This window comes from Anser brachyrhynchus (genome assembly GCF_964034855.1).
Source record: "Anser brachyrhynchus genome assembly, chromosome: 3".
Lineage (NCBI taxonomy): Eukaryota > Metazoa > Chordata > Aves > Anseriformes > Anatidae > Anser > Anser brachyrhynchus.
The window spans coordinates 68,542,748-68,566,987 of record NC_137696.1 but is presented as its reverse complement, the minus strand read 5'-3'; the positions used below and the strand labels follow the sequence as shown (position 1 = coordinate 68,566,987).

Below are 24,240 nucleotides of genomic sequence, written 5' to 3'. Positions count from 1 at the left end.
ATTCTAGTTTCACGTGTTAGCTCATCTGAACTCCATTTCAATGTTCTAGGGAGAAAAGTTTCGGTATTTTCGATTTACCTATTTACTCATTTATTCTTCAGTTAGCACTGACTACGAATCACTTCTTAATGAGAACATAAAACATTTTTTATTCTAAAAGCAGTGCCAGTTTAATTCTAAATTGATAAACTGAGTGTAGAGTTATTTTGTGACAACAGCATAGCTATCTTTTACATTAAACACGCTGTTTCAATGTTCAACCATGCAAGGAAAGGAAACTCATGCAGGAATGGATAATGAAGGACTACGGTCCTCACCTAACACAGCTGTCGGCACAAGTGGATCATTGGGCACTGTAGGAAAACAAAGCTCATGAAGAAATACATTACCCTCAATTTGTGTATTTTTAAGAATAAAAACAACATACTTAAAGAGAAAAAAAATCCAAGTGATAACTAAATCCTATTAATTTTGTTACAACAGAAGAAACAGAATGAATACAGAGTTCCAGAATGCATCCTGAATAAAAGAGAAATGAAAGGCAGTGATTTTGGACTTCAGAAATGTAATGATAAAGGCAAAGAGATCTTACTGAAATGAAATAAAGAAGGCATTACATGCAATTTAGTTTCTGAAAGGGCTCCTCCTTCACTATTGTTCTTTCTTCACAATAAAGGTTTGTATTCATAGAACCAGGTCCTTTCCTTTTAAACCCGTTCGCTCACGTAATGCTTGAATAGCTCATCTCAAAATAAAATGGTATTTCTTTAAAGTCTTCCAAGTAATTTAAAAAAATGCATATTTACAGTTAATAGCTTTTTTTTTAATGTGCTATAATAAAGATACTGCCCTTAATGAATATAGGAAAACCACAGACACACAGACGTAAATGTTTGAATAAAATGCACATATTTTTATCATTTGCTATTATAACTAGAACAGTGCAGAGACAAATAAGTTGTTTCAGAAAGGAATGGCAGAATACAGAATTTGGTTTTGTTCCAATGTGGAACAAAAAATGAAAATATCAACAGCTCTGTGACAAAATGGAGTTCAAATTCTGAAGCAATCTGTCTAATAGTTTGTCCCAGAGCTGAAACCCTGGAAACCTGAACAGTTCATTGCCCCAGAACAGATGATGGTCAGGAGAACTGAATCCTCCAACACCCCAAAAATCACATGCCTAGGAAGCTGGAAAACAGTGGTGCCATACTCCTTTGCCAACCAACCAGGACAGCTGCAGTAGCTGGGGCTTGGGGGCTCTTGGCTTCAGGTTGGCCCATGCGGAAGGCTGCCCAAGTGCCTGGCAGCCCCAGCTCACTAATAGTCATGTAGGTTCCTGATGGATACTTTGCCTGGGATCCACAATAACTTAGTCCAAATCAAACTGTAAAGCTGTCTCTGTGAATTTCAGTGCCAATAAGACATCAAACTTTGGGGAATTTTCAAACAGTTCTAGCTAAAACTGTGCACAAAAACTCACTAACCTACCATTTTTAATTGGTTATGAGACCTTTTAAATGTTAGCACTCTGCAGTTCTGCAGTTTGGTAAGCTTCAATAGACTAACCATAACCCTCCTCCAAACTCCATTTTCCTTAAAACAATCAGGAAAGAATTTAACACCCTTAAGGGATGCATTTTGCAGAAGCATCATAAGCAGTACGGGAGGCAGGAGAAGGGAGATGGGAGAAGGGGTGCCATGCCCAAAAGACAGAAAGTTCAGAAGCAGCTCAGACTGCTCAGAACTGTTTAAAGCCAAGCCCAGAAGTCCATGGTGCCGCGAGGTCAGGTTACTGCCAGCTCTATGGCAGAACTAGTTTACAGATATAGTCAGTGGAGTATGACCCTTTTGTGTAAGCCATACAGCAGATGCTGGAAGGCAGGCAGGCGGGACTTTCAGTGGTAGCTACAACCCAGACACTTAACAGTCAGAAACCCAAACTGCCAAACTTTGTCAAAACCAGACATCTGGCAAGACTACAATAAAGAAATACAAATACAGAACAAATCTGTGGGTATATTAACAAGCTTGTTCCTAAACTTCACAAACAGCAATGAAAATTGTCAATGTTTCCTTCTGTTATAATATCCTTACTGCCAAAAGAAAGAAATTAATTTGGACCTCAGATTATTATTCATTACAGACATGGTGTTATGCAGTAATATTTAACATGTTGGTATTAAATATCCTCATGAAGGAAAACTATTTCAGAATTTGAGACGTTTCTGAAATGTATGTTTTTCCCAGAACAACAATGCATACTGAAAGTACATAAAAATATTTAAATAATTGTCCATACACAACTAAGGATAACGTACAAATATATCTATTCAATGTTTGTATTTACGTGTCCTTCTAGCAAACCTGGAGCTTAGAATCGTTTTCATAAAAAAGTAGAACTGTTTTCCATGTTCCTACATGGAAACCTACTCTCTGAAATATCTCTGACTGTTGTACTTACATCTGGGGCTGAAGTTATGAGAATCCATAAATGTGATAGAAAGGGGATCCTCTGCATGCAGGGTGCTCTGGTCAGCGTAACTCCTGTCCATTGCATTCACCATGTGCGTCATCTCCTGTCGGGTGGTCCCCATGGCATCCTTGCGCTTCTTTGCGAGTTTGCTGCCCAGCCAAAAGAAAAAACCCCAAGCACCTTAATGTTTGATGAACGCTGATGTCTACAATAATAAATATCTATAATCCAAATGACTGAAAAGCTTGGCTGGTTTTCCTGTGTACACCTTTTCCAGCATGGAATCAATAAAACTATGCACCCTGTTATAAAAGTTATGACAGTATATTTTCTGTACACACACGAATGCTGTAATTAAAGTTCTAACTTCTGTACCCTGATAATATCTTTTTCCTGCGGAGTAATTACACTAATATAAACAAATTAGAGAATATAATTACATTTTAACTGAAATGAAAAATAAGAAGCATCTGTGCATGCAGTTTTATCAACCATCTCCATTTAAATGTGTTTTGATTTTATAAACGGATAAATCAGTCCCCTTGGTTTCCTTATTAGGAAGAAATCATTTAACCTTCTGAATTACTTAGTTTAAAAAAAAAAACACACAACCGTGAAATAACAAAAGAAACATAATTATTTAATATGGATTCACATTACCTTTTATGTTAGAAGTTGTTCCTCCCATTTGGTACACAACATACGACATGATACCATGCTATCTTTGCTCCTGACACTGAACTTTTGTTATTTAAAAAACAAACAAAAATTTGCACCATTCTGCATGCAGTTTGGGGATAGCTTACATTTTGATACTAACAGCCTTATACTCAGTATCACAGCAAAGCTGTTAGCAAAACCCAGTTTGTACAACTAACCCCCCAAATTAACAGCCAGTGCCCTTGAAGTGCACACTTAGGTGATATCTCTCAGTTCTTTCCTTTTGATGAAGAACTGAAGTAGCTTTCACTGTCCCCAGAAGTCAGATGGAAGCAGACTATATTTTAATTATCACTTTAAGACAATATTCTTAAAGTACAACCTCAAGTAGTACAAAGTATGCAAAGCCTTTGGTTTTGAACCTTGGTTTTGAACCTTTGGTTTTGAACCTTGGTTCTTCAGGAATCTGTAACATACATTAGACTGTTCTGTAATCTCAGTATTTTCTTCCAGTTTTCATCTGAAGCTCTTAATTGTAATATAGCAGATAGCCAACTTGTTTATTTGGATAAATCTGACACTACATGGGAGAGACACAATCATCACTGAAAATACTGTATTCTCAAAAATATGTTTAAAACACGGCTTAATTTCATGAGTCTTTTCTACATGAAGTACTGTGAGATACCTGGGTAAGTGCTTGCACAGCACTAATCTTACATTTCTCTAGACAAAAGGACTGCATGCTGTATTCTCTGATAACTTTAGGATTCTGTGCTGCGTTCTAGTATTAGTAGACAAAAAGAACATTAGCGGAAATTATCAATCCATGTACATGTTAAGCCCTGGAAACATCCACCAGAAATGACCTACACCATTCTCTAGGTGAGGAAGCACTTCATGTTTTGTGTATTTTCTTCTCCAGTGTTGGAGAACTATTCCCAATAGTCTTAGTTCAGAATAAAGGGCTACAAAGTAGAATACAGATGGACAAAGCACACCCGAGAATAACAAAGTTCCTCCACTAATCAGACTCATCTCCTTGTGTTTTTTTTTTTTTTTCCTACTTTTTCTTTTTCCTTTCACAGTATGATGGTTGTTTTTTGCAACTCTTCTTTTGTGCAACCAAAATCCCAAAGGTAGTCTCTAAGCCTATCATTTTTCATCAAATCCTTGTGGTGTACATGAGAATTCTGTATATTTTAGTTGTTCAGTGAAAAGTAAGAAGCAAACAAACAAACAAAAAAACACCCAACAACAACAAAAAAAGCAAAACACAAACCAGTGACAGCTGGATGCCTCCCCTGAAATGTGTTATTTTCAATGTTTACTCCCAACATTCATATTTACTGAAGAAAAGTTAGTTTCAACAATACTCTGGTTGAACAAATATTTTAAATGAATATCATCAGAACTTCCAGAAGTGAAACTGCTTGAGCTTTATAACCGGTTCCCAATGCTATCAAAGCTTTCACAAAACTGGCATTTCTAGTTCAGACTTTTTTTTTTTTTTTAAGTTTCAAAGCCTTTCAGATATCTTCCGTACACTGAAGACTGTATTTTTCTAAAGCCACCTCAGGAATGGAACAAAAAGACTATTACATCTCATCTGTCGACTGTATTAAGCCCTTCTTTGAAGCATCGCTTTGTAACAAAACTTGCTAGCTACGCTAAATAAATCAACAGCTATTAAGCTTTCAAGTTATTAGCTTATTACAGTAGCTAGGTTTCTAATTCTTATGCTCTGCTTCAAATTCTAAAAAGGCCCATTGTGTTCTAGCACTGCTGCTCAATGTGAGGACAGTTTTATTGTTTAACAGCTCCTGACTCCCTGCAGGCTTGACTTTTTCTCCTTTTCTTTTTTTTCCTTCATTCGGCTAAAGGCATACGCAATCGATGCTTGATGCCAGTTAGGCAAATCATTATGTAGCACTCGAGGCTGGCAGAAGTGTGAAGGGTTCTCCTTCCGTGCCGAGGGACCCCATGGCCTGACCCTGTGCAGGTGGGCGGTGCGGTGGGAGCTGGAGGGGAGAAGCGCTCCGTCCATCCTAGCGTGAAACTCTGCAGTTAATTATCTCTGGCTGAAGCAATTGTTATTTAACAAGGAAATTAGAATTTGTCACAATAAACTGGAGAATGGCAGTTAGCTAAGCCAGCTTAGTTTTTTTAATTTTCAAGTTTGTTTAAAGAAGTCCACTAATCTGCTTAAAAATGTGGAAGAGCGTCACTATCAGACACCACCAGTTCATCAAAGGACTCGAGTGCACTCTTAGATCCTTCACCGAAGTCAAGGGCTTTATGCATTTCTTTAAAATCAAGAATGTGTACAACTGCTTTGCTCAGTCACAGCCCAAACCGCTGCAGCCCTCACAAACTCACTTGGGCACCACCACATAGAAAAATGTCAATTTTGCTTCAGTGAAGCAAAACCTTAGGCAAACCAGCATCATACAGTAAGATCCACACTTTAAAATGCGTCTGCAAAGCACCTGACAATCAAATCAACAGGTACAGACCTCTTCACAAAATATATTTCTGTTAAAAATAAATAATAAATAAAAGTCCGAAACATTCCTAGCACTGGTAGGGCAGCAACCTGTTTGTAGAGGTCTGGCATCTGGACATCTGCAGAGGGTAAGTGCTGCATCAGCCACTTCTGACCTGATGCGCTGAGAAAGCAATCTGTGATTTACAAGCACGGGTCTCTAGCTAGGAAATGGGAAAGCAGATTTTTTTCTTAGTGTGATGTGTCAATGTGAACCATAATGCAAATTAAGTTATGATTACAATAAACTAAAATGATAGTTATGGGGAAAACTGTAGCAAAAAGCAAAAGTGTCAATATACAGTTAGAAATACAATATCCCTTTAAAAAAAAATCAGTAAAAACAAACCAGAGTAAGAATAAGAGAAACAATGAAATAAGCAATTTTTCAAGCCTGAGAATAAGGAGAAATAATTATCAATAAAACTTTAGGCAAATTACAAAGACTTTTCCTTTTTTTTTTTTTTAAAAGGGATACTGCATCTTTACAACATGTAAAATAGTAAGTCACCCGTATTCTACTTACAGATAGTAGGAGTAAGAATAGTAGCTCCTCCTGGCAAGCAAATCACAGACAGTGGAAAAAGAGAAGCAATGGTGAATGAAAAGCGTGACTCTGTCACATTCAATAAAGCAGAGAAATGTGCGTTTAAAAAAAAAAATTGAAAAAGTCATGTTTCTTTGGTTAGCATTTCAACTTGCTCATGCACAAACTAGCCTTACTTTGCCATGCAATTAAAAAAAATACATTAGCATATAAAAATGATTGTTTTTTTAGAAAGATCACTTGAGAAAATTACATGCTGAGATTTCATTTATTGGCAAAAAAATTGAAAATTAAATGGATTGTGTACTTTCAACATGCAGTTCAGCATAATATAACGATCATCACCTAAATGTCATGACAAGTGAACAGCTGTGTACAAATCTTGTGCAGAAAATATGCTTTTTACTTTTCAGTTACAAAAAATAAAGATTGCATTAATAAATACATTTAATCAGAAATTTCATGTAATTCATTTTAACATCTTTTTTGGTACACAGGTGTATACATGTATGTTTGTATACATGTTGTATGTAGCTATGTGAGTACACACATTTTAGAGGATGACATTTACAACAGGTATGTGTGTACTGACATATACCACACATTTCCTGAATACAAACATACACTTTATATTTTAAACTCTTACAATTGGAAATGCTGATGTATTCATGCTAAGCATTAAAAATATGGAAGGTAACAAATGGAAGGAAATGAAATACATTTGGAAATAGTTCAACGATGACTAAAAAACAAAACAAAACAAAAAATGGCATTGCTTGTTAAAGATGCAGTATCCCTTTTCTTAGTTGGTTTGATTACTCCAGTAAAACTCTGCAAGAGCCGTTAAGAGCTTCATTCAGCAAAACTTCAAACCAATTCATACAAAATGATGAGGAGAAGCCTAAAACATCTCAAGCACATGAAAAAACCACTTAGTACTCCATCTTAAAATAAAAAATAATGCTACATTTAATCAGATTTAGGTATCTATGGCAGTGCATGAGGCTTTAGAAAACAAAGAAGATGCAGAAACCATTGTTTTATTGATGTTTCTGTGTAATAAGTTTGTGGTCAATTCAGGCACCAAAAGGGATACTACATAATGGATCAGTGAACATGTGCACTACAGCAGATGATTAAAACTGATCAGTTTTCAGTCCGACCATGCTAACTGAGGTGTGTTTATGTACGTGTGAACGTGTCAGTGTTGGAATGACTGCTCCTGGCTTGCTTATACGAATAGCCCTAGTTCACTAGATGGACTAAGTTACCTCAGGTGTACAATCTGTGCTTGTCACAAGAGACCCTGACTAAAGCTGAGATTAAAAAAAATTGGCCCACTTTCCCATGGAGGGGGAGGACCCACCTACAAAATACACAACAGACAACCAATTAAACTACCATGACGAAAAATTACCAAACATTAAAGGTTCATTACATGGGTTAATTTCACACCTATTTTGAATACAGAATAGTAGAGGAGCTTAGAAATGTTATGTACTTTAGAATGATGATCAAGTATCGTTCCCTAAGAGGGTCCTGCCTTTGCAGGGTCAGAGAAGGGAAGGGAGAAATGGAAAATTTTAAGGTATCATTTCACTGGTGTAATTAACTCACTTTCATGAGACAATTCAGCAATGAAAGTACAAGTCTAAAATGACTCTGAATGCACGAGCTAAAAAGGACAGTAAAATCAAACAAATGGAGTTTGTACCTATTTCTTTCGTTACTTGCAAAACTAGCCAAACCCACCTGGAAGTGACTGACAATATACATCAGTAGACAGTCTCTCTCTCTTTCTCTCTCTCTCTCACACACACACACAGTTGTCTATTAAACATGAGGGGAGCACTGCAACACACAGCGAGAAGATGGCACTCCCCAGCACGTATCTCGCAATAATCATGTAAAATAGAGATTCCTTCCTGAAAGCTGAAAAACAACTTCTTGTTGGTTTTGTTCCTCAAAAGTTGTGTAAATAAAGAAAACCGCCTGACTGCATGTCTTTTTTTGCACATGATGGGTTGGATCTTTTGCATATGTGTTAATTCTCAACCACAGAGGTAAACAACAGAGAAAAGTAAAAGCAATTTTGGGAAAAATCACATATGTAGCTAACTAACACAGAACACTGTAAGCATACCTAATGTTTCTAATGCAGACGTTTCTCCTCCAAGTTATATACCTCCAGAGATAATTGTAAAAAGGCAATAAATTAAAAAAATCTAATGGAAATCAGTAATTATAACATATAGAATGATCTTAGGCACAATTTTAATGTTTTCTTACTTTTTAAAAAGAATAGAAAGCTGTATTTTCAGAGGAACATTTGCAACAATCACAAATATACCCTTCATTAAGAATTCTGCAGAGGGAAAGGGAAGGCAGTGCACAACCCCCTGGAAGACAAAGGTCTCATTCTACGCAAGAGCAAAGCAGTTTGTGCACTGTGAAGGGGACGGGCCAGGGAAAGCGTCCAGAGAGAGAGAAAAAAACTGTTTGTATCAGGAGCTATGGTGCTATGGCTACAGATTCATAGAGACATGTTATGAACTTTTATGCCAGGTTAAAAGAGTTGCAACTACTGGGAAGTCAACACTCTTAAAAACTGCATGAGCTATGCTTTAGCACAGTTTACACGCAGCAGCGTTTTGTGCTGAAACACAGTTTACACGCAGCACTTTTTTGCTGAGTTCTCATTTTACAGTTCCCAAAGATGGCGCTATTGCTTATTTTCTAAGGAAGCACTAAAAAATTAAAATTCATTCAGATAAATACACTTTTAAACAATTTCATGCACTAAGAACTCACTAGATAATTTTACAGTGATGTGGTATGACTTTTAAGAAAAAACTAGGTTTACAAGAGCATAAACAGAGGTATAAAATTACATTATTTTGCAAGTTGGATAATATATGGATACAAACAACTCATTAGAGCTGCATATAGAAAACCAAATTCATTAGGTGATTACAACATAAAAAGTGCAGTAAGTTACTCTTATTTTGCCTCAAAAAAAATAGCATCCATTAATTTCAATTCCACTCATTCTAATGTTTTGTACATTCCTCCAACTGCAACTTAAAACCACTTGGAAATGAGTAAGTATGAGAAAAAGTATAGTTATTGGATTGCAAACATAAAGTAATTCTCTCTTTAAATCCACCATAAGAATCACAGAAGAAAGAAAGAAAGAGAGAAAGAAAGAGAGAAAGAAAGAGAGAAAGAAAGAGAAAGAAAGAGAGAAAGAAAGAGAGAAAGAAAGAAAGGAGAGAAAGAAAGAACGAAAGAAAGAAAGAAAGAAAGAAAGAAAGAAAGATAAAGAAAGAGGAAAAAAGAAAAAATCAGGAAATACAATGAATTCATCCAAAAGCTGATGTGAATTACTGGTCCTGAAACTTTATTTACTGATTTATTTAAAGACCTGTAAGAAAAAATCCATTTATTTATTGTTGTTTGATATAGAGGGAAAAAATTGGGATCTTCACAGATCATTTTCTTACCTTTTTTTGACGATTAATATGACAACAAGGAGAAGCAGGATGAATACCAGAATTCCAGCACTTATTCCTGCTATTTTCACCACTCTATCTGTCTGTTTTGCTGGATCCGGAATCACCTCAGGTTCTTCTGTTGCTGCTGCTAAATGAATCAAAACAAAAGTTGTGTAAATTTTTAAGTACTAGAAACATGAAAATTAACATTGATGATAATCTCCACTATTTGTGTATATTAATATAGTAGCCAAAATACTGGATACACGCATCGTGTGGCCAAAATATGTACGTATACGTACACAGATACACTATGCATTTCAATCTATACGACATACACATCTGCAACACCAAGTATGTGTGTATACAGGTGTGTATATATAATTTCATGTATACAGAAGTGTTACATGCACCTGGATTTTCAAACACACTATGGTATTTATTACAAACCAGAAGTATGTTTTTACAGAGACAATCTATCGACTGAACCACCATCACTACCTTCACTGTTACTTTTTCAGATATTAAATGTGGAACATTAAACACAGAAGAGCAAGATTATGTAACTCACAAACAGTAAATCAAACTTTCTTAACCAAGCTGCAGCCAGCACCCAAAACTCTAATCCTTCCCTCTTACATCCAGCTCCAGTTCACCTTTGTTGACTAATTCACCTAGCAGCATCTAGTCTGAGACCTGCATCCTATACCATAAATCAGTTTTACTGTAAGTATGACTTGAAATTTTGATTCTCCACATAAGGCCATCCACATATCCAAGCCTAAAGTCAGCAGTAGTTTTATTTCTGTGTATAAGCCCTGAAAAAAAATCACTGTTCTACACAGAGATGGAACCACTCTGTAACACAGCTGACTGGGCTGAGGCCACAGGTTACATCAGAGAGGAAAACAGAGTATTTCAAAGTGCACAGTCACTCAGTCTGCACCTTTCTACATCACAGTCTAGCGTACAAAGGATCAGGAACATGGGATTTTTCAGCCTGGTGGAAATACCAAAAACTGTTAATAAATTTCAGCCAGGGGTAAAATCCCATGAGGTGTTTACTTGTAAAACAGCTAACAGTTCTTAAGTTTTCTGGTTCCTTCTCACTTCCTAACTCTGTGGCTCAATGCTTTGCCTTTCCCCTGCTCCCAGGCACGGCTACCTTCTCTCTCTCTCTGGCCAGTTTCCCCTCCCTCTCCAGCAGGTACACAGCAGATGCCACTCAACCTCTCCCCTCTCACAGCAGCCACACGTGAAGTATTTACAAGTCTTTGGTGTCACTGTGCCTATGCTGTTAATCACCAAATATCCTTTACACTGAAACTAAAATGCTTCTCAGGAGACCAACAAAATGAAAAAGAATGATACACTAGGTAAAGCCACACCAGAGAAAGACTATCATTCCCTCAAAAACCTCCTCAGAGCTCCTCTCAGAAAACCACTCGAGTCAAGAGCAGTGATAATTACAGCCTAATGCTTTCTGATTTTAACCATATTACTCACAACATTTCTATTTGGGCTTCCTGTGCTGAAAGACTAATACCTTTTGGGGGAAGGATCAGGCTGTATTTAAAAATAATTCTTTATTGCTTGCTTCCATAACCTCCACCACAGCAGTATCTTAACCACTTACTAACACCTTATCCTCAGAGGTAGGAACGTGCTGTATTGCAGACACCCCTGCAAGAGCTGGGCAGACAGTGAGAAATCTGGCAGCGCTTTAATCATAAAACTTAATCAGCATCATAAGACTTCATCACTGTAATCATCTCTCTCCCCTACAGCTTGAACTCTATCCACCGAGAAATACGAAATGCTTCCCTCTTTGTGTAAATACATGTCTGTCTGTACCCTTGTTGGACTTGATATTGAACATTTTGTTTGTTTTATGTGTGTTGTTCAAGTGTCTTGGGGGCAAGAGTCTGTATCAGGCAAATGGCGTGTGTCTGTGTAGCTGTGTGCACACAACATACTCTCAGACAAGCTAGAAGTAATGCCAGATAACCATACGATGCTGTCTAACAGGAAATGACGGGGATGACTTCTGAAGCGGAATTGCAAGAATAAGGTGTTCAAGATTCTCAACACTCAAAATCAATCAACTGGCAACCTACTGGGTTGAATATGACAAACGTGAATGAACATTTGAGAAGCAGCAGAGTCAAAAGACAAATCAGTAGAGCTGAAAGGCCAATGAAAGTTAAACTATAAATGGCCTTATGTGTGAATGGGAAAAAAACTCATGTTTATTGTATGGGGTACTGAAAAGCAGCAAGGATGTGGGAACAGAGGAGAGGGATCATGGTGGAGCACAACGGTAGCTGTGGGGTGTGGAACCACCTCGAGTACCGTGACTGCAGCTGAGTAGCTCTGACCATGCAAAGGTAAGAACTACTCAAGCTGCAAAATAGCACAGGCCTGCACAAGAGATTTAGTTGTGTGGATGGGTGTATGGAGATTTAAGGTCCTGCTTCTGAGACATTTCAAAATATGAATTACAAGAACTGGATGCAACTTGAACATGCACTTTGAAAGCTGAAGACTCAAAAATGCATCCAAAGCAGAAGCTTTGAGCCATGATGAGGGTGGTGGTATTTTCACAGGAGTATTGGTGAGAGATGAGAGAGTAAAGGGGAAGGAGTAAAGCCAGCTGTCTCAGACTTCTCTGCAGCAAGATACAACCCCTGTTGCTCATTACAGTAACCTGCAGAATAGGTTAGAGTCATGTTTTAAATATATCTCTTGACCACACACAATGTTATTTCATTCACAAAAGTTACCTTAGAGTAAGAACTCTATACTTCTGAGAAACTCCGAAGGAAAGATAACTGAGGGAGATTACTTATTCTCCTAGCTTTGGCAGGGGTGTTTTGTTATATATTCTGTAATAAATAGTTGAGTATGGATGTTCAGTAACTATTCAAAATGCAGCTTTCTGTCCAAGTTTTTAGAACAACAGCAGAGAACCAGGAGAATATCAATTGCTTGTCCACTTATTCTGGTTTCTTCACATTACAGGGTTTGAAATAAGAGACAGTAACTCATTCTGTGAGCTGTAATGCTGTTTAGGAGATAAAGCTGCTGCCCACTGGAAACATACCACAGAGTCCTAAATTACAGGAGAAAAATTACACTGAACAGTTATAGACTAAGCAAGTATATACCAATGGTTGAATATCATATATCCAAAATATTAAAATATATGGTCAAAATGCTACCCCCCTCCCCAGTATCAACAGTAAAATTCCTTTCAACTCGAACCCAGGATTATTATACGTATGTTTCAAGCAATAGATAATATATACATTCTCCAGACTAAATGTTACATTTGGGATTATATGAAAGCAATTATAGATATAAATCACACTAGATGACATGCAATAGATTATTTATATGCATGTGCATTGTATGCACAATTTTTTATTATTTTGAAGGAGCTATTGAACGTAGCATAGAATTAGTTAAAGAAATGTATGAATCTGAAAGTATTTCATATTATTTTTGTTTTAATTTTGATAGTTATTTTATTGATTTATGCCTTTGACTACTTCTGGTCTAAGCAAGCATCTGTACCAACAAACAGATACAATACAGGAAAAAAAGATTTACACAGGAAATTAAAAAAAAATCTGTATACATAACTGCATTAATTAGGTGGTACTGCTGTTCCTGTAATTGTGGCAAACACACACATTTTGATAAGCTATGACTTACAAAATATAACATTGCCAGAGACACAGTACCATATTCCAGACCAGAGCATATTATGATACTGCAATGGCTTGTGTGAGCTTATTACACAACTAGACGCAAAGGACAAAACCACAGAAACCTGGTGCCTGTGTTAAACCCCCACTATACGATCATGTCTCCCAGTTGCTGATTGCTCAAGGACTACAGTGGCAAGAGTTTCTCCGAGAATTTGCTCTCTCTGTCCTCTAGACTACAAGACTGCTAGGAATTTTCTTCTTCTCCAAAGTGGTTCTTCTGTAGGCTGAATTGCTTTTGCCAAATAAAGCAACACCATGAACACAGCAGCTTTCAGGCTTTTTTTTTTATGTGTTGGTTCCCGAAATAGTATACCACTGTAGGTTCCTATGTATATTTTGGGTAGACTAGTACTTCTCACGTAACCACATCCCCCCTTTTTATCTAACAATTACTAGAAATTTTTTCATCTTTCTGCTTTTACCCATTTGTTTCTAGAAAAGGACTTTCCTACATTAATGTTAACATGTGTTCTGTGTAAGATTAGCTAACACTACTTCACAGTTCCTCTTCCGGTGATTTGTGAATATCAAAATCATTCAATTTTCCACTACTTTATATTTCTAAATAAGGTAAGATTGTCAAAAAATATTTAAATTATAAAAAATCCTGCCTTACTCATTCCTTTTTTTTAAAAAAAATATTTTTTAGCAATCTTATCTTCAATCCTTTCAGATACTTTGAACAGTAGGCTGAATTAAAAGACACTTTCTCAAGTTGAAAAAGAATCCAGCATGATAACAAATGATGATTCCAGGAAAATGGACTCTGTATTGGCTGTTAATTCCTTTGGCCAGCCTTACTCTAACAGGCATTTAACTAAGCATATGATTTTACAACATCTTTGCAAATCTGTGTATTACTATCTTTTTCAAAATTTGACCCTACAAGTCTTTATGCATCTTGCATAAAATTTACAAGAAGAGTTTCTGTTCTGAAACAGGGAGTAATTACATTTTTTCCCCCTATAGGAACAGCTGTCTACACAGAAGATTTACCAGCTGAATTGGGAAGGGAACACTTGATTCTTTGACTTACCTATTTTCTTTCCTTGTAAATGAATTAGCAGTAGCAGCAATCATATTCCACAGTCCCATTCACAAAATTTGTAAACCACTTCATCTAGTGATTTTGCCTCTGTACATTACCGGTAATTGTCATCATGGAAGTAGTAGTTTTCCTTGTTTTCACAGATACTTAAAGACCAGTCAATCAGTTGACTTCCATGAAGAACAGCAAGAACGTGAACTGTGAACAGAGACTAGGACAGGTAATACTCTCAAGGACAGCAAAAATCTAAATAATTGTTGAGGTAGAGTCTATCTCATTCTCATAAATTTCTGTTTTATTAAATTCCTCTAAAATTTGTTACAATGTTTTTAATCACATACACCTAAAATTCCAACACCCACTTCTAAAACTGCCTAATACTCATACCTAATTCCTAAAGTATATTGTGGCATAAAGAATCCAGTCATGCCACATATTGCTTTCCTGTCTTCTCCTTCCTTCTGTGGCTCAGAATTTACACATAGCCTTGCAAAATTGTCAGAAAATTTATGAGACTCAGCACAAAATCTATTCACATATACCTTCCTAAGGAGATGGTGCTGGAATGAATATAATGATATTCTACTCGCTCATCCAAACAAAATTATTCAAGCAGAAAAGGCTGGTAGGATTTTGCAGGGCTGCTTGTATGGCCCCGCTTAGAGAATAGCCAGCCTTCTAAAAGACAGCTTTTAAATCAGAGGTTTTGAACATGATTTTGTACATAACCTTCTTAACATACTGTTTGACTCTCTGAACATTCACACCATTTTATGCAGTGTTTCCTTTCTGTGAGTTAGGGAAGAAATTCTGTTTTATGCATGATTAAAGCTGCTATTTGATTACACTGTATTTTCTTTGAATGTTAATTTCTGTTTGTGGCAGGTCTTTGAATTCACACAAACTGGTGTTATTGCTGCATAGCTTGATATTCAAAATAACTCTGTTCCAGATAATCTGGTCTGCACCTTTGTTATGTGGCATTCAAAAAGTTTTAATTAAAAACAGGAATGACGTCTGAATGAGTTCAACAAGGTAACATCAGGATAACATCAAATGAAACTGGTGCTTCATCCAGCTCTGGCAATATGTCAGTCTACCACCTGAGAAAAGGGCTCTTTGAGAAACTAAGTGAGATTCTCTGATAAATATTTTCTTTCAGATTGGTCTGACTTGCGTTTTAATCATCTTCCCAGAAAGACCGTTCTGTCTCCATCAGTTTTGTTTTGCTGCTGCTTTGCTAGAATGATAATCACTATATAATTAAGGATTTTTTTAGAAGTCTGAAAGTTAATTAATAAATTCAAGTTCAGATGGAGAAGATGCCTAACCCCTTTTAGCTTAATTGCTACGCCCCCCCCCCCCCAAAAAAAAAAAAGTCTTGGCTGATTCTATGTGATGAAAACACTTGAATGCACTTTTGCAGGGAGCAGCAAGGTGGAATATGCAACTTGTTCCAGCAAACAGTGCACACGATTCACGTAATCTTACAGGTTTCCTCATGTGAGTCATGGTTTAGCACACTGCTGGCCTCTCTTTAAGGAAGAAGATTTTTCTTCTTCAGATCATAAGCTGGAAATAATGATGGAAGCATTTACTGAGGAAGGAACGCCCACAATTCTCCCTCCTCTACTTTTTCCAATGAGCTCTTTTGGAATACAGCTTCTGGAAGATGAAGTCATGCCAGAAATTCACCAGAGTTTGAGCATATCTAAGCAGTTGTGTCCAGGAATCTAAATTACAGCTTTCTAGGGTAATGCGACTAAGTAGAAAAATTGTATTTGATAACGAACTGAAAACGTGATTCCCTGAGCTGTGTTTTGAAGTGTCAGATTCATCCTCATCACCATGGTAACATTTGACCCAAGGAAAAGAGTTTTTCAGGCTCTGCTGGTGGAAACGGGATGCCTGACACCATCAGCCTCCTGTTCCATGCCCATCCTCAAGGAAGAGGGTAATGAGGTGATGCTGAGATGACACCTGCTGCTGCTGCTGCTGCCTCACTTTGTATTGCAACGTACAGCACCCATCCACGTCCTCGCATGTGCCCCTTACCAGGGCAGAGGGGGAGTTGTTACAGAAGCCACAAACTATGCCTAGCAGAGACGGCTTCAAGGTCCCAAAGCTTTGTGAGGTTATGATTTTTCCTCTGTATGGAAAATAGTCAGATATCACTGTTCTCCATGTAAAAGTCATTACTGCAGAAATGGATATAGACACTGTTTCATTGGCCCCTAGTGAAGAAGCTTTGTGATCCCTCTCAAAGGATGGCTTACATGAAAAAATGAAAGAAATACAGATTCAGGCTTACCTCTAATCAGATTTCGGATGGTATAAAATGTCGTAGAAGTTAAGCACAGAAAGTCCCACAGGTGGCTTTGCATACAAACGCAGTACCATGTAAACAGGTGAACACCTTCCTACATGTCCTGCTTCCCAGATAATGCAGAAAAATAGCTTGAACATTTATATTTATTTATATGCATTTTTAATCAATTAAACAAACTAGCACATTGCATCTTGCCCTATAATAATGAGAATGCTACCTGGAAATTCCAATATATTATATACGTTTATATATAAGAGACAGATTCCTGGCTGGTATTGTTAATATAGGTACATATTGTTTTGATAACTCACATATAATCAAAAAAAATTCAATTCCATCATTTCCACTCTCCAGAACTTTCACATCAGCTGACTGTTTATTACTATTTTGTTAGAAAACCACAAGAAAAACATAATCAGATGAATCAGGTGTCTTCTGCTACTAGGGACTGATACTAAAATTAATGAGGATTACTCTTGCAATGTTCCACTGAGAAGCAATTTAAGTTCACAATGACTACTACGCAAACAGTAATGTCCATGAATTTATAACCAATTATGACAGAGTTGACCTTAAAAGATTCAGAAGGATCAAGAGAAAAAGTGCTGAATCTGTTTGCCTCGCTAACTGTGAAACCTTGGACAATGCGCAGATGAATAGAGCTGAAGTCAGAACAGTGCTGAGGAGACAATGTTCCAGCAGAACTCAATGCCCTGCTGTCCATAGGTCACGTTAAAAGAACAGATTAGTGCCTTCAATGCATTTCTACACCTGCCATTTAGACTTGTGCATATGCTTTGTAGATGCTTTAATATCCTTCCAAATACTGCAAGGACAGGACTTGGGTATAACAAATGAAGATGTTCAGTGCATCTTAAAATCTCCAGGTTGTACAGATTCTGATTTGCAAGTTGTTATCCTAATGTGAGAGACGGCAGTTTATGTAAACATAACTAAGCTAGCCTTGAGACAGACATTTTTCTCCCCTCTCTGCCCCTTCAGTACTACCTTATCTTCAAAACAAATGAGAACAAATCTTTAGAACCCTTTTCAAATGGGAAGATGTTAAAGAGATGTTAAAGATATTAAAGATGTTTCGAATCTTTAGAATTCTTTTCGGAATAAGACTCTCTTGAGCCATTTGATGTTATTCATACAGTAGCCAATATTCAACAAAACTAAAGACTCACACCAATTTTTTCTTCTTTGCATGTGTACCAACAGACCTTGAAAAAGATACGTAAGAAAAAAGATTTACTAAATATATAAATGAATGCTGTAAAGCATCAAAATGATACAATGGAGTTTAAAACAGCATTTCTCCCTGATTTTCTGGAAAGGGATATTGGTCAAGAAGGTCCCCTAATGTGGATCCACCTGACTGCAGCCACTTAGCAATGACTTGTTGGATAGACTGTTCCCATTACTTAAGGTCACTGTGACTACTTCCTGTGAAGATGGGGTCTGTTGCTAGAACTGCTGAGGCATTTTTCTATTGAGAACATATAAAGGCAGCCAGCCTTTTGGTAATAAGATAATTTATTAACTTTTTTTTTTTGGGGGGGTGGGGGGGGGGGGAAGGGAGTTAGTGTTTGACTGCATTACAAATTAATCATGTTTAAAGTTTTAGGCTGAACAAACAGTCTGTTTTCCAACATGCGTTTCATTAAATAAATTCTCAAATGACTTTAATTATAAAAATTCAGCTATGCAAAACACTGCATTAGGAAATTGTCTAGTTTTGACAATGACTCCTATATGGCTTGTTAGCTCAGAACTATACCTGAAAAGAAAATTACTATAAAAGCAATGTTTGGTAACAAATATACAAAATATCCAATTTTATGTGTCTTTGCACCAGGTAACACTTAAGAAGTTTAGTAGAAAAAGTACATCATAATGATAATTTTTATTTTTATATGCACACAACATAGTTTATGGGGAGAAATATTACTATCAAACGTCTGAAATGCCATTTTGCTACATTTACTGAAAATAACATTCTGTGAATAACTTTTGCTCATTTAAGCAACTATAAAATTGTGAGAATCTATTGGCAGTGTAGAAGTTGCTGAGTTATTGCAGATCTGTGCAATTGCACTGAGGAAAGCAAGGACAGCTTACCTCTCTTTCACCACAAAAATGCAAAGTCTCAACCCAAACTATGCTCACACAGTACAGAAATTCCCAAGATGAAAAATCATCCCAGATCAAGTGCAGTGCTAAAAACATTAAGGATGGAATCAAAAGCCAAAGGTAATAAGTAGGAACAGAAGAAGGATGTTTCCTTCATCCTTTCAAAAAAGCCTCTGACCATGGTGCTAGGTGAGAAAATAGATGGAAGCCTTCTCCAAGAAAATAAATTGTTAATTCTTCTCTTGGGGGTTAGGTCCCAGTTTTTCCAAACCCATACAGATTCAAGCTCATACAGTGCTAAACTATTCTTTAATAGCACCCATCAGTTGTTAGAATCCCAGATTCTTACTGCCAGCCATCAGGATTTAGTTTCCTGTAAAATTTGGTACTTTTCAAAGCAAGTGGAAGGGTAAGTATAAGTCACCTGAGATAATAATAAAGATACTTTCTTTCATATGAATTCTATTTTTCCATCTACGGAATCTCTTTGCAACTTCTTCAGCTGTACAATACTTTCTTGCCATGACTCAGTGTCTATAGGAGTCCACTGGGATAGCCGGGAAATAACACAGGATGCTCTGGTGTGCAATGCCTGTGTCAGAGAACTTCTCTTTAACATCTTTCCATCTGAAGAGCACCCACTCTCAGAAAGTTACACTGGTCAAAACTCTTGAGGTTCTCCTGAACTCCTCAGCTCTAATAGGTGTCTGAACAGCTGCATGCCTGGGAGTATAAGGGCAAGGCAAATATCCTCTTCTAAGCCAACTGGATATTACCTAGCTGCACATCATGGTGCGGTGTGCTGCAATTACTGGTCTTAGACATTACCCTAATTATGCAGTTGCTCACAAATCTGCTTATCCAAATATATCTGAAAGGTTCTATGCTAGCAGTTTAAGCTAGGCCACCTGATTTTGTAACAAACACATCTAAGAAGCAGTGTTTATACATGCTAGTCTACCAGCTTTGATGTGAGGGCAACAGCCTTTAGCAGACTGAAAGCTTTGACATCTTCAGCTACACCAACCAGTTGCAAAACAAACATGAACCTAAGCCTTAAACCCTGTATAAGAAGTCACAAGACTGTTTATAGGCTTGTTTACCGCATTTGACATCTAGCAATAGAGCCATAAGCACTGTGAAAGCATTCAGCTAATGCAATGATGACTATGAAAAAAACACACTGATGTTTATAGCTCTAGGTTGATTGCCATTGAGTTGCAAGTTCAGATCAGGACCTGTAATAACATTAAAAGCCTTTCGTACTGTGTCATTGCCTCTCTTTTCACAGTGGCATCTCCCTATATTACTAACACGTCAAAGAAACTCAAGCTGAAGGAAGAGGTGGCAGTCAGACAGACTGCAGGACAGAACACACTCTTGAAAGAAAGTAGACTGTTCGTGTGCATTGCCACTTTCTGAACCTTTGGCTTTACTTTTTCACTTTTTTTTTCTTTTTATACAGAAGTCTTGTTGCCTTCAAACCTTAAACTCCAATCAATACATCTCTTTTGAAAGAAATACAAGACATTTTGTCATTTCCATTATTCAAGAAAATACTCGCACAACACTGTGATGGGGGAACCAGATGTAATAAAAACCCTTGATGATTAAAATCAGATGAATTTTTCATATCTGGTACTATTCCGGTTCAGAAAAAAGTAAAGATGAGTCAGTTTTTAATTGCACAAAGCTTACCCTGACAGAAGGCAGTCAGGCTGTATAAAAAGTAGTACTATATTGTGCAGTATGCAGAACTAAAATATATCAGTTTGAAAGTGGATTTGTGGTCCCCTTGGCTGCATGTTTGCTGGGTAGTGGAGCATTTAGTTGTTTTTATCCAAAGGACGAAATTAGCTGCTCTGTATTGGATATGCCTTGGGCTGTTGCTTTCCCAGCTAGCTTCTCTGGGAAAATACAACTGTATCAAAGGAAAAAAGAATATCTAACAAAAGCTTCAAATCCACAAGGAAGTCAAAATAAATGAAGCCAACTATAACACACAAACATTGTATTATGATTTATGTAATGGGTTGCTGGCAAAGAAGATTACTGTACTGGTATTTTTGCTTTAAATCTGGTTTTAGGCTTTTCAGCCAGTTGTGATCTGATTAAAATGTGACTGATTTAGAGGAGAAAATCACCTTAAACTGAAGGAGTGCCAAGAACTCTTACAGATGAGGTGGTAAAAATATCTACATCGAGGCACTGAACTTTGCTAAAAATGAGCAAAGACAAATTTGCATTAAAAAAAAAAAAGTGAAAAATGAATTAAACCAGGACTGGCATGAAAACAATGTGCTCTAGTGTTTAGGGAGACAGCCTAAGACACACCTGTATGTACCTCATTTAAATTGTCCCTTAGGCAAAATGTGACTTGAAATTTGAAACACACAGCCCACTCCACAGTGTGAGCTCCCATTTATAAGTAGGCGCTCCTGACCATCCATGGTGAAAATGGCCTTTCTTCTCTTGAAGGAGGTGAAAAATGGCATTACTCAGTGACTGACTTAATATGACTATAATGAATGACTCACTTCAGCTTTTTATTCGTCAAAAAAACAGGCAGTGTTATCTATCAGTTTTCTTAGCGACAGCTGGCCAAAATTTTCAAGCTTGCACAGAGGAAGTCACCCTGTCACACTCAGCACCAACACAAGAGATGACTTTCTGACAGCTTGAGCTACTCTGAAAAATCAGATATACTGTTATATTTTAAATATCCACATTTGAGAAGAAATATACACCTGGGGAAACATTAGCCAAACAATGCTATAATTATAATATCTACAAACTACTTCTTCTTGCCTATGTTGTAATAACTAGTCTAATAAGTGTTACATGAAAACATAGCACCATCCTGTATGATTATGTCTGCTATTTTTGGAATGTCTGAAAAGTAAAATTAAATATAAAACTGCTTCCACAACTCAAACATTCAAGAAACAGAAAAATAATAATGTGTTTCTAAACCTATGTAATGGGTTTATGTGCCAAGGTTTTGGTAGATGGGGGACTGCAGGACCAAAGCCCAGCAGCTGCCCCATGTCTCAGCATATTTAATTTCTGATAGGAAGATAATTTCATTAATCTCCCTATGCTGAGTCTGTTTTGCCTGTGATGATAACTGGTAAGTGATCTATTCTTACTTCAAGCCTTGAGCCCTTTTCCATCATATTTTCTCCCCCTGTTGCTCTGAAAAGGGGGAGTGAAAGAGCAGTTGTGGTGGAGTTTAGCTGCCCAGCAGGGTGAAACCATCTAATATTAAACAACCTGGTACTATATTACGCTTCATAACAAGAAATATAAAAAAAATGGTTTTGGATCACCAGATCACTTTAGAAGTGTTTATATAAGTTATTTTCAACAGAACAAAAGGCTGAGAAGAAAAAGAAATGAAAATGTAAATTTTGATCTAAAATCATATATAATACTAAGTTGTTTTTACTGTACAAAAAGTACAAATCTTAGCAAATCTATAGTATTTAAGTTTAATCATCTTTGTTAACTCAGTGATCATTTAGAAGTAAATACACCTACCATTACCCCACCGAGAAAGGACCTAGTAACCTTTCTTTTCTACAGATAAAGGTAAAAGTTTTATTCAGTTTAACTGGTAAAAGTAAGTGTGGAATTCTGTATTCCCAAACTTGAACCAGGACAGGATATTTCCACTCAGTTACTTTATTATATTATGGGGAATATAATCCCACCTTCTTTTACCTACCAAGACAAATGTAATACAAATACTGGATTGTTTTATTTGGACTGAAGTCAGCAGGTTGAGGAAGGAGATCATAACCCTCCATATGCCTGACCAATCTGGTGGCCTTCTATGATGGAGTGACTGCATGAGTTGACAAGGGAAGACTGACTGATGTCATCTACCTGCCCTTCCGTAAGGCTTCTAACACAGTCTCACATGACATCCTGATCTCTAAATCAGACAGAGATTGATTTGAAGGGTGGACCGTTCAGTGGATTGGCTTAAAGGCCGCACCTAGAGAGTGGTAGCCAATGGTCCTATGTCCAGGTGGAGGCCAGTGATGAGTGGTGTACCCCAAGTGTGTGTCTTGGAACTGGTACTGTTTAATATTTTTAACAATGACATAGAAAAAGGGATAGAGTACACCCTCAGCAAGTTTGCTAATGACACCAAGCTGAGTGGTGCAGTCGATACAACAGAAGGAAGGGATGCCATCCAAAGGAACCTGGACAAGCTCGAGAAGTGGGAACTCATTGAGAGCAGCCCTGCAGAGAAGGACTTGGGGGTTCTGGTGGATGAAAAGCTTGACATGAGCCAGCAGTACATACTCGTAGCCCAGAAGGCCAACTGCATCCCAGGCTGCATCAGAAGAGGAGTGACCAGGAGGTCGAGGAAGGTGATTGTACCCCTCTGCTCTGCCCTTGTAAGGCCCCACCTGGAGTACTGCTTTCAGCTCTGGGGCCCCCAGCACAAGAAGGATGTGGAAATGTTAGAGCAGATCCAGAGGGCCACAAAGATGATCAGAGGGCTGGAGCACCTCTCCTGTGAGGAAAGGCTGAGAGAGCTGGGGATGTTCAGCCTGGAGAAGAGAAGGCTCAGGGGAGACCTCATTGTAGCTTTTCAGTAATTAAAGGGTGCTTATAAAAAAGATGGAGAGCAACTGTTGCTCGGGCAGACAATGGCAGGATAGGGGGAATGGTTTTAAACTAAAAGAGGGGAGATTTAGGTTAGAGGTTAGGAGGAAATTCTTCGGTGTGAGGGTGGTGAGGCCCTGGCACAGGTTGCCTGGAGAAGTTGTGGATCCATCCCTGAGTTTTCAAGACCAGGTTGGATGAGGCCCTGGGCAACCTGATCTAGCGAGTGGCATACCTGCCCACAGCAGGGGGATTGGAACTGGATGATCTTTAAGGTCCTTTCCAACCCAAGCCATTCTGTGATTGTATACTGCATATGTGCAACCATCCAGGCTACTGTGCCTAATTTGGGCTCACCACTACAAGAACCAATGCTGAACCAAATCTAGCAGAGAGCCAGTAAGGTGATGGAGGCACAAGATGCACATACAGAGGCTGAGGGAGCTGGCTTTGTTCAGCCTGAAGCAAAACCAGCTTTGAGGAGTGCTGGAGGAAGGAGAGAATTGATCTTGTTGCATATCTTCAGCTGCCTCATGGGTAGACGGACATAGAGACAACAACACCAGACTGGCAGACCATGCTCTGATCGGTACATAACAAAAGGACTAGAGG

The 24,240-nt window shown here is 37.7% G+C and overlaps 1 protein-coding gene across 8 annotated transcripts in view; it reads right to left on the bottom strand.

Moving 5' to 3' along the window:
- Positions 1–24,240, bottom strand: part of PTPRK (protein tyrosine phosphatase receptor type K) — a 421,389-nt gene that overhangs the window by 29,356 nt on the left and 367,793 nt on the right. For 6 of the 8 annotated variants that reach the window (XM_080586782.1, XM_080586779.1, XM_080586777.1 and 3 more), the window contains 2 exons: positions 9,732–9,870; positions 2,465–2,625 (listed from right to left, as the gene is read on the bottom strand). In XM_080586782.1, coding sequence (XP_080442908.1) covers positions 2,465–2,625; positions 9,732–9,870 — 300 coding nt within the window. Of the gene's footprint in view, positions 1–317; positions 354–2,464; positions 2,626–9,731; positions 9,871–24,240 lie in introns of all 8 variants that reach the window. The other 2 variants (XM_080586784.1, XM_080586778.1) reach the window with 2 other exon arrangements.